Here is an 11,532-nt window from a genome sequence, read left to right on the forward strand (position 1 = left end):
ACTATAGGAATTGAAAGGCAAACCTATATTTGAATGAACTAAGTGTTACTTCTGTTAAGGAAAGTTTGCTGTTCCCTCCAGGATAAAGGGATTCAGTAGTGTCATCCTGAGAGCATGTGGTTAGTTTTCCTTCTAAAAAAAATGGTACCATCTCAAGAGCTCAGTTTCTATGTCTGCTGATGACATCTCAGTAGCTTGACCAACCTTAGGGAGATGGAGTCTGAAGTATAGATTTCATATCTGTCACAATGGCCACTTTGACAGTGGGCTCATTGTGCAAGCATTGAAGTGGTGAAGAGGGAGACTGGCTGACCTCCACAAGATGAATCAGCTTGTCCACATAGTTTCTCTGGGGTGGATGTTCTATAGAGGGCATTAAAATGAGTCACAAAGAGCCATATGCCTTGTGCTCACTCCCAGAGGAATACAATTTTCATAACCATGGACTTGTCATATGTGAAGACTTTTTACAGGAATTGCACAGAAATAAAATTTATAAAAATTCTTGTGTATAAAGAGCATAAAGCAGTACTAAAAATAATAACTATGTTGCATTACCCATCATATTCCTGTCAGGAGGAGATTTTTGTCTTTCATAGGCATCAGTGAAAATGAATTCTCTACAATTTTACACATATGATGACTTAAAAGATTTTCCATAGACTAGCTTCTGGTTCCACATACTTCATACATTGTATCTCTTCTGTTATCTGCATATTTCTGGTGCTGTGTTTTATAAGATTTGTTCATATCACAATTTGCAGCCTGGTAACTTTATGATATGATACTACATGGGCACAGTGGGCAGTGGGAATATTCCTAGAAGTTTCCATGGAAATGATGAGAACCTCATTAATATATTTCACTACACTCATCTCAACTTCCTCTTGACTTAGGGTGACTTTATGTCCATATGCCTAAAATAGGTCAGTTCATATCTGCTAATATGCCTGGTAAATAGCATCCTTTACTCGCCCTCAAATGTTACATTTGGATAATAAATTGTGATCATACAATTTAGTGATAGATCACCCCCAGACATGAGGGAAAGAGTGATGGAGGAGAAACTGGAGTGGAAAGAGATAGCAGACTTAACCTATCATAGTTTTGTAAAAGTTTTCTAAAAATGGCTATACAAACATAATGCTAGAGCCCTTCCTGTGCTAATGAGGGACCTGAAGCTTATGCATTGTTAGTGTCATGGTAAATTCACCTGTCAATCACCCTGCCCTCAGCTTAATCTTAGTCTGGTTCACTATTATACTTGGTTCTTCTAAATCCTGAATCTCTCCTGGATTCTATGGGATCAGTCAGTTCCTTGAACATGTATTGTTGTTGTTGTTGTTGAGGATTCTTCCACCATTCTGAACCAATGGGTTTTCTCCCCTGGGGTAGGAGTAGAGAGATTAATGTACTGCAAAATGGAAAAATAGCCATACAGATTCAGATTCAGCAAATTCACATTAACTGATCACCCAAGCAGGCTTGTCATTGTAAGGGTGAACAAATCCTAGTGATCAATGGGGATACTCTTCCATCCACAAAAACCCAAACCCAAGGAGATCTAGTCATTTACATGGTTGACTGGGGACAGATTTTGGACCAGATTTGAGGTCTGGTACTCTTTCCAACTTATCTTATCATGAATTGAAGTAAGTGTGACTGTATGAGGCACTTTATTTTACCAGTGTATCCTTAGTACTGTCAAATTGAGATCAACTGTAGAAATTCAAAAGCACCAGATTCATCAGAAATAATTTGCAACAGAAAAATTTTTAATGAATGGCCAAAAAGTTCCAAATAGAAACAAAACAATGAGACAGAGCAAGATTTTTCCTACTCCTGAAAAGGATTACATGGAAAGAATGTGAGAAAAGAAGAGAAAGAAAAATTCTAGCCCTTGAATTTTTAAGAACACACATGAATGATTTCCTTGGTTATTTGGCCAATGGGATTTTGCAAAGGCAGGCTTTTTTTTGAATAACTTGTTTTCTCACTATGGTGCTTTAGAAGGTACGTTGCTCCATTGTAATGTTGCTTATTTTAGAGGATTTTTCTTCAACTGAATGGACCCTTAGTGAAAGGACATTACCAAGTTGATCTAGTTCCTCAACCACTGTTTTGACAACAATTTCTTCTTTTGAGTCTAAAATAAAATAAATGCAAATTTAGTGCTCATTCTTAACAGGCTGGAAGGTACTTAGTCATAATGGTATGCTTCTAAAAAATAGTATTTGCAAAAACTTGAGATATAATACTGTGTTTGAAGACAAATACTGTGTTTGAAGACTTGCTTAGCAATGCCCAGAACTATCTTATACTTAACCATTGTGTTTAGAACAATGGGTGTTTGAAGGTGTAAATAAAACATAGATTAAAACTAGAGCAAGTGATGTCTTCCTTTAAATGCCAACTTGCCCTATTTTTGTGGTTTAAAATACAATAGCTCTTTCACCAAAGCACTGGAATTGGGAAAATGATAGGTTCTAGGTAAGAAAAATGTTTGGGGATTGAATCCCCATTTCAGAAATTTCACAATTTGACCACATCTGTTCTACAGGAACATAAAATACATTAAGAAGTTGCCATAATGACCCCTGATTTCTTCATTCGCTAGAATTAACCTTAGAACAATTTGATTTAGTTTACAAATAAGTGACTTATTTAATAAAATTGCTCGAGTTGAAAAGATTTATGCCAAGTAAAAAAGCCTTTTGTACCTTTGACTTGATTTTCAGAATGTATAGGCCCACGTCCTTTGGATTTGTAACACGTGGACTTGCTTTTTCTGTGAAGAGAAGAGTAAATTGTTGCATTTCTTTTTTTTCCTTTCAGGAGGAAGCTCAGAAATAACTGAGTGGGGAATAAAAGTTTAGGAATTCTAGTTTCTGCAATATTAAATTCCTTTTGTGCTTAAGAGATATATAAAGAGATATATAAGTAAGCCTTTCATGACCTCAGTGTTGTGAAGGGAGAGATTAAATGAGTGTTTATGATCAGAAATTCCCTTGTGACCAGCTATCATCTCTTTGGTCTCACTCTCTAGAGACTCCAGTTTCTGACTCTGACTTTTCAGTCAATCACCGGGGCAATGAGCAAGTTCAGGGTGCCACAGTGCAGAAGGTGCTGGGCTAGGTGCTGTAGAAAATATAGAGTGATGATACAAGCAGTTTATACCATTGAAAATAAAGCATATGCATGTAAAAATTTAGCTGGAACACAGCTTGAAAGGTGTAGTGAAAGAAGGGACTAGTGAATGCTGTAATGAGAGCTTTGTTTGAAGGAGGGAACATCACGGTTGAGTTCCTATGAGAATAGATTGTAGAGGGCTGACACTAGCCTTGGCAGATGCATGAGATGGTACGGACTCCTGGTGTGACCATGGGCAAGCATTTAGTAACAGCCACAGATTACCGAGTACCTTTTGTGTGCAAGCCACTCTCCTGAACACTCTACCTCCATAGTGATGCGCTATGGTCATGGGTAAAGAGTGTGGTTTTGATGTTCTCACAATCTTACCAATAAGGAAAATGGGACTTAAAGAGGTTAAACCATGTGTTCAAATTCACCCAGTGGTGTGATCTGCACCCAGAGCTGTTGCTCTTGGCTAACAAGCCATAGTGACTTCTCCAAGGAAACTGTTATTGTTCATCTTTCAAATGAAAACATAATAACCCACCTAATACAGGGTGCATGCGTGGTCACTAGTGAAGTACCGATAAAATAGAGTGTGGTGTTATAGGAAACGTGCTCCAACATTAAATCACAGAAAGCAATCCCCCCCACGCCTCCCCCCCCAGAGTATAGGAATTGTTTAACATTTGGTATTTAAATGTCCTATATGTTATTATAGATATGCACACTTCACATACTTGCACATTTGATTTGGCTGCCCGTTTTCATGTCATTTGGATGCAATAATAAATTCCTGAGACCAACAGATGAGTATGGTCCTTAGAGTAGGAAATTCTAGGATATGATACTGGTGTATGTGGGTACTGAGAAAACCTAGTTGATGGGAGAGGATTCTTTTTAGTATTTACCTTTCTTCTCCATCTATTAACTTGCAATACGTTTCTATTTCTTTCTCTAAAAATATTTTGATATCTAGAAGCTGTTCATACTCCAGCTTCTGGCCTTCTGTTTCCGTGCGAATCTGTTGCAGTTCTTCCTCCATCACCCCAATCTGGTCCTGGATTTGCTGGAGCTGGAGGCAGTAATTGCCTTCTGTCTCAGCCAGAGAGCATTCATAGGAATGTTTCTGAAAGAAGAATAAAGCAAGTGGGGAACAGATAAACAGCACGTTCATATTTGAGACATTCTCAAGGTGGAAAGAAGCATTTGTACAAGGTCTAAATCTTTTCGATCAGAAATCAGCATAAGCCAGGTTTCTTTAAAAAAAGAAAAAAAAAAACCCAACCATTTTCTCTCCATTGAGAAAAGTTTGATTTTTAAGTATTGGGATTGGTGAGTTAGAAGTGATGTTTATGGACAGCATTCTTATTATTTACCACATTTTATACTTTTAGTTATATGTAATTAGTTATATATACTTAGATAGATGTGCATTTACCTACACACACACACACACACACACATTCAGATCAGTGGTGACTTCTACGAACCATGGCCACAACAGACTGAAGTTCTATTTCCAAAGTTTGCAGATTGCGTTTCAGTTCCGTCAGCTCGTTCCTGGCTGTGGTGGCCGCTCCTGCATCATCAGAAATCTGCTGTTGAAGTGAAGCACTCTGTAGCATAATCATCGGAACGGTTAGCGACCAGCTTGGTGGTTTACTGACCAAGCCTTTGGTGTGTGATCTGCCACAGACGTACCTTCTCGTTAAACCAGGCCTCCACGTCCCTGCGGTTCTGCTCAGCCAAGTCCTCGTACTCGGCCCTCATGTTGTTCAACAGGACAGTTAGGTCCACTCCTGGGGCTGCGTTCACCTCCACGTTCACATCCCCCCCTGCCGAACACTGCAGGACTTTCATTTCCTGGAAAAGGGATCAGTATTAACCCTCAAGGTAGAGTTTTGACTGATCTTCCCACTCTGCTCTGAAGTGAACAGTGGGCCAGAGGAACGAAATCAGGTACTATCGGAAGCTATGCTGGGGGGTCCTTTACCTCCTGGTGATTTTTCTTGAGGTATGCCAATTCCTCACTGAGTGTTTCAAACTGTATCTCCAGGTCGGCTGTACAAAGGGTCAGCTCATCCATAACCCTGTGAAGACCATTGATGTCAGCCTCTACGCTCTGGTGTAGAGCAAGCTCGTTTTCATACCTGGAAGTTTAGTAAAGTGCTTGAGAATTGTGACCGTGGGCAGGTGCAAAGCGTAACTTTCTCTGACATCTGGTATACTGAATGACAGGATGTTCTGTCTAGGCTTCTAAAGCTTATTGCATCGGCAAAGAGAAGACACACTTTGGAATACCTACTGATTTAGGATGACTATTTTGGAGGAATTGATTTTTCAGAATTTTTATCATCCGATGTGCCTCGTAGTTGAATCAAAATGTTTAAAATTTGGGATAGCTCTTTTTATAATGGCACATTTAATTTCTTCAGTGATTTAGTCTGACTTCATAAAAACATGTTGGTTTTTAAAGCAAAAGGTCTGGTTTTTACTCCAACTGTAGTATTTACCTTTATTATAGTTAATTACGTTATTTTCACCTACTTCAGCCTGAAGTCGTCAGCGGTCAGTCTGGCATTGTCATTTTGCAGAGCAGTGCTGGAGTTACAGGTAGTCACAGAAATAATCTAAATAGGGTAGATTGTGCAAAATAGTTAGGTACTGAAAGTCAAGAGAGAGTCCAGATTTCAGTATGATTCTTATCTTCTCAACCCATCAAATATCTACTTTAATATTTTTTCTGTGTGAAAGGAGTCTGGCTTTTTTTTTTCAGACAGTGAATGTCCAGAGCTTAAGAGCCAAAGTGTAAGCTTTTACAATCACAGATACTTTTATTACTCTTGATCAAAAAATATGAGCTAAATATAAGGTCAGCAAGGCGATTATATCTGTTTTGAAATTATTTGCCTTTAATTCTACAACTTTTTTTTTTTTTTTTTGGCCAGACATTGCTTTAATAAGCACTGGGAATAGAGAGTGAGCAATTCTACATCATGTCAAAATTTTAAGCACATTTTATATTTTGTCTTTTTTAGGTTATGTACACCAAAAGTCTATAGTAAAAGTAGGCAAATCCATATTTCTTACCTGCCTTTTAATATCCTCAATGACTGAGAAATATCTCGTGTAGTCATGATCTAGTCCTCGGCAAGAACCAGGCCCGTATTTCTCATACCAGGCCTTGATTTTCTGCTCCAGGTCTGTGTTGGCCTCTTCCAGAGCTCGTACATGGTCCAGGTAGCATGCCAGGCGGTCATTGAGGTTCTGCATGGTCACCTTTTCATTCCCAGAAAGCAGGCCATGCTCATTTCCAAGAAAACCAGCACAGACACCCCCACCACCATTACAGAAGCCACCTCCAGAAGAAATGCTCCCAAGAGTACAAGAAATGCTGCTTCCTGCTCCCGATCCATGGCACACATTCCCAGCCCCGAAGCCTGGACCTCCACCAGACAGCCGCCCTGGGCCCGCTCGTGAGCAGACTCGCCTGGATCCACTAGAAAGTTGAAAAGACATGGCGACAGTACGGCAGAGCGACCCTTTCTCAGTGAGGAGTGAAGCAAAAGCACACCATCCATAGAAGTGATCTCCATTGGCCTTTTATAGGACTCAGTAGGTCATTTCAGTCTTGACTTTCAATCTCTAACAAAATATTACTCGCTCCCTAATTGTTGTTTTTCATAATTGGGTGATTTTTAAGAGTGTCCAGTCTGTAGGTGGAAAGGTGCCCCAAGGATATCTTGGTCTATGAAAAGGTGCCTGGTGAAGTAATACTAAATCATAGTTTTAAAGGTCAAAATTAAACATGAGTAAGCATATATCTTTTTGACTTCTGGAAGAGAGTCTAGTTTTTTTTTCCGCCAGACAATAAAAAATTAATAATTTACGTGAGAAATGTCCACTGCTTTTGTCCTGCAAATGTTTATGGAGTATTTCTATGGGCAATTTCCTTCCTTACTAATATCAGATACTCTCAAAATACAGTGATCTGATATTGAAGTATGTACCCTCTATCCCTACACTCTGAAGAGTTTTGATCAAGAAAGGATGCTGTACTTTGTCAAATGCTTTTTCTGCATCTATTGAGAGGATCATATGGGTCTTGTTCTTTCTTTTATTAATGTATTGTATCACACTGATTGGTTTGCGGATGTTGAACCAACCTTGCAGCCCAGGGATAAATCCCACTTGGTCGTGGTGAATAATCCTTTTAATGTACTGTTGGATCCTATTGAATAGTATTTTGGTGAGAATTTTTGCATCTGTGTTCATCAAGGATATTGGTCTGTAATTCTCCTTTTTGATGGGGTCTTTGTCTGGTTTGGGAATCAAGGTAATTGTGGCCTGATAAAACGAGTTTGGAAGTTTTCCTTCCATTTCTATTTTTTGGAACAGTTTCAGAAGAATAGGTATTAATTCTTCTTTAAATGTTTGGTAGAATTCCCCGGGGAAGCCATCTGGCCCTGGGCTTGGAGAGGGGTGGGAGGATGGCTTAGCCTGGTGATGGGTATTAAAGAGGGCATGTTCTGCATGGAGCACTGGGTGTTATACGCAAACAATGAATCATGGAACACTATATCAAAAACTAATGATGTAATGTATGGTGATTAACATAACATAATAAAAAAAAGAAAAAATATAGTGATCTGTTGGTAGTGGGAATTTTTTAATTGATTTTTTTAAGTTGAAAACTGAAGTAACAGAAGTCCTGCAATACTTTGCTTATCAATTTAACTAAAATTAATGAATATGTGTCAGTGACAGAAAATTATTTTTACTGAGATTTCTTGGTTTAGTCCAGGAGCAGAATATCCATTCAACAAACTTCTGAGTCTCCACATTGTTCATTTTTCTACCTCAAAAATATTGTTTACTGTATTTTAGTTTAAATTTATGTATTTAAGGTATTAGGAATTATTTTGAGAACTGAACTTCCTATTGATAGTTAGGGAGTAAAATATATGAAGGAGAGATGTGTTTTCATCCCTACCTAGAACACCAATAATTATGGTACTCGAGATGGAAGATTAGTTGTTATAGGTAAGCAACCTCTTCATTCTCTTTCCTTGATGCCCATGGGAAGTTATCCCATTTGGTTATGCTTCATTTCCCTGCTGGGCAAATGGAAATAATAACACTGAATGTTGAGCAGTTTCAATAATTAATGACTATAAAACAGTCTGAAGGGCACGAACATTTTGTAAATGTTAATTATTTAAATTATTATCATAAAGTGAACATGTCAGACAGGGTCAGGTCTCTATGACTTATAATGGTACAATTTGATTGGTTACTGATTTTAGGTTTAGATTGTTTTGAAACAGTAATTTTTTTCTGAATGAGATTTTTCAATGTGGTGTGTATCATATACTTTGAAAAACACCCAACATTACTGCTCCTAAAAGATACGTAATAATGGTGGGCCAGAATGTCTGGACTTTTTTGACTAAAATATTTTAAGATAATTAATGTAAAACTGTAATTCAGACCATTGCTACAGGTTTAGAATAATGTGTGATAAGAGTTGTAGCTCACATTCAGAGACTTGTTATTGATGTTGTTGTGACCTGGTCACAATTTTAATCTTTTGTCCAAACTTCCCATGAATAAAACAAGAAAAACAGAGTATGGGGTCAGTGTAATCTTGAGTCTCTTGAATAAGAGGTATTATGAGGCTGCAAAGTATTATTAACATAATCTACTTATCTCTAGATATTTTATAAATACTAATTAACTTGTAATCTTTTGGGGAACAAGTTAAGCATATATTATTAGAATCTTCTGGGGATGAGTTGGCTGTGAAGCTAAGCGGCAACACAGATCACAAAGCATTTTTATATCCAAGCAGGACTGGAATGAATGATGCTTAACTCCTTCTGAAAACACTGTCATCTGTTTGCTCATCAGGGCAAATCTCTTGACTTTTCTTACTCATAGATTTCCTCTACACTAACAATTGCTACAGAAGTTTAGGTATACTTTAGTCCTTTCCAGAAGTGGGAGATAGACTTAATGGATTCTATCCATACATTTCTTCCTTGAGAGTAGCTTATTTTATTCATAGTCAGAAACACTTATTCAGCCACATATCATTATCCTTTCTTCTATTAGGTATTTAAGTATTAGAACTGTATTAGGTATTAGAACATTCATTATATAATGTGCATATTTTAGGTACTCAGAAATAATTGAATTAAACTGTAAGTTATGCAGTGTAAATGTCTGCTCACCTCAGGATAAAGACATTTATCACTTTATCTTATTCTAACAATAGTAGGCTAATTTTGTCCCCAATAAATTTAGTGTTTAGTTTCAAACATGCTTAAATACCTTTTTAAAAAACATTTTATTTAAATTCAATTTAGTTAACATATACTGTATTATTAGTTTCAGGGGTAGAATTTAGTGATTCATCAGTTGCATATAACACCCAGTGCTCATTACATCAAGTGCCCTTCTCAATGCCCATCACCCAGTTACCCTATGTCCTCACCCACCTCCCCTCCAGCAACCTTCAGTTTGTTTTCTAGAGTTAAGAGTCTCTTATGGTTTGTCTCCCTCTCTGTTTTCATCTTATTTTATTTTCCCTTCCCTTCCCCTTTGTTCATCTGTTTTGTTTCTTAAATTCCACATATAAGTGAAATCATATAGTATTTGTCTTTCTCTGACTGACTTATTTCACTTAGCATAATACCCTCTAGTTCCATCCATGTCATTGCAAATGGCAAGATTTCATTCTTTTTGATGGCTGAGTAATATTCCATTGTGTGTGTATGTGTGTGTATACCACATTTTCTTTATCCATTCATCTGTCAATGGACATCTGGGCTCTTTCCATATTTTGGCTATTGTGGATATTGCTGCTATAAACATTGGGGTACATGTGCCTTGAATCACTATTTTTGTATCCTTTGGATAAATACCTACTAGTGCAATTGCTGGGTCATAGGGTAGCTCTATTTTTAACTTTTTGAGGAACCTCCCTACTGTTTTCTGGAGTGGTTGCACCAGTTTGCATTCCCACCAACAGTGTAAGAGGGTTCCCCTTTTTTTCCATCCTCGCTAACTTCTGTTGTTTTCTGAGTTGTTAATTTTAGCCATTCTGACTGGTGTAAGGTATCTCATGTGTTTTTGATTTGTATTTCCCTGATGCTGAATGATGTTGAGAATTTTTTCATGTGTCTGTTAGCCAATTTGTATGTCTTCTTTGGAGAAATGTCTATTCATGTCTTCTGCCCATTTCTTGACTGGATTTTTTGTTTTTTGGGTATTGAGTTTGATAAGTTCTTTACAGATTTTGGATACTAGCCCTTTATCCAATATGTCATTTGCCAGTATCTTCTCCCGTTCCATAGGTTGCCTTTTAATTTTGTTGATTGTTTCCTTTGCTGTGCAAAAGCATTTTATCTTGTTGAAGTCCCAATAGTTCATTTTTGCTTTTGTTTCCCTTGCCTTTGGAGATGTGTTTAGCCAGAAGTTGCTATGGCTGAAGTCAAAGAAGTTGCTGCTTGTGTTCTTCTCTAGGATTTTGATGGATTCCTATATCACTTTTAGGTCTTTCAATATCTTTGTTGTTTAAAATTTACATTCTACATTTCTGTTACCCAAGTTGAAACGGTATTTTTCTTGGACATGAATGAGGTTTGTTTTGTCATTAGATACCTAGTTTTTCTAAGAATCAGAATCTGGTGTGCTAACTCTTCCCACAAAATGGCTTCCCTGGTTTTGATATTCCCACTCTGCACTGAAGGGAACAGGGGACCTGAGGAAAGAAATCAGATACTAAAAAGGCACTCTGCAGGGTCCCTGACTCTGATAATGGCTTAATTTTAGATTGAGTGGAGTTTAGAATGTGCTTAGTTTTTACCTCCCTTCTCTTGCTAGAAGGAAGGTGGAATCATGAGGTTCTCAATAACATAGTATTATGTTGGAGTCAAGCACAGACTATGAGCCAGACTGGCTGGATTAGTGTTCTAGCAACTCTAGTTATTAGCTGTGTGACCTTGGGATAGTTACTCAACCACTCTATGCCTCAGTTTCCTTATGTATAAAAAGAGGATGATAATAGTATCTATCTCATAGGGTTGTTCTGAGAATTACAATGATGCTTAGAATAGAGTTCAAAGTGCTGGATATCATGATGATTGATTCTTTCCTGGAAGTTATGTAAAAAGTCCTGCATGTACTTTGTTTTGTTGCCTTTATTTTGGTGTCACATCCAAGGAATCATTACCAAAACCAATGTCAAGGGGCTTTCTCCTATGTCTATGGCCATACCACCCTGAACACATCCAATCTCATCTTTTGTGTTTTCTTTGAGGAATTTTACTGTTTTGGGTCTTATGTTTAGGTATTTAATCCATTCTGAGTTGATTTTTGTGTATAGTGTGTCAT

At 37.6% G+C, this 11,532-nt stretch overlaps 1 protein-coding gene across 1 annotated transcript; it reads right to left on the minus strand.

Moving 5' to 3' along the window:
- Nucleotides 1–2,006: 2,006 nt before the first annotated feature.
- On the minus strand, nt 2,007–6,654 carry KRT26 (keratin 26). Its single transcript, XM_025859271.2, has 8 exons — nt 6,226–6,654; nt 5,683–5,765; nt 5,129–5,285; nt 4,837–4,998; nt 4,626–4,751; nt 4,044–4,261; nt 2,721–2,788; nt 2,007–2,146 (listed from the first exon to the last, which is right to left on the minus strand). The coding sequence occupies exons 1-8, from the start codon at nt 6,652–6,654 to the stop codon at nt 2,007–2,009; spliced, it is 1,383 nt and encodes a 460-aa protein (XP_025715056.1).
- Between the last annotated feature and the right edge of the window lie 4,878 nt (nt 6,655–11,532).

Source organism: Callorhinus ursinus, unplaced genomic scaffold (genome assembly GCF_003265705.2).
Source record: "Callorhinus ursinus isolate GAN/ISIS: 27379988/994484 unplaced genomic scaffold, GSC_fseal_2.0 scaffold52, whole genome shotgun sequence".
Lineage (NCBI taxonomy): Eukaryota > Metazoa > Chordata > Mammalia > Carnivora > Otariidae > Callorhinus > Callorhinus ursinus.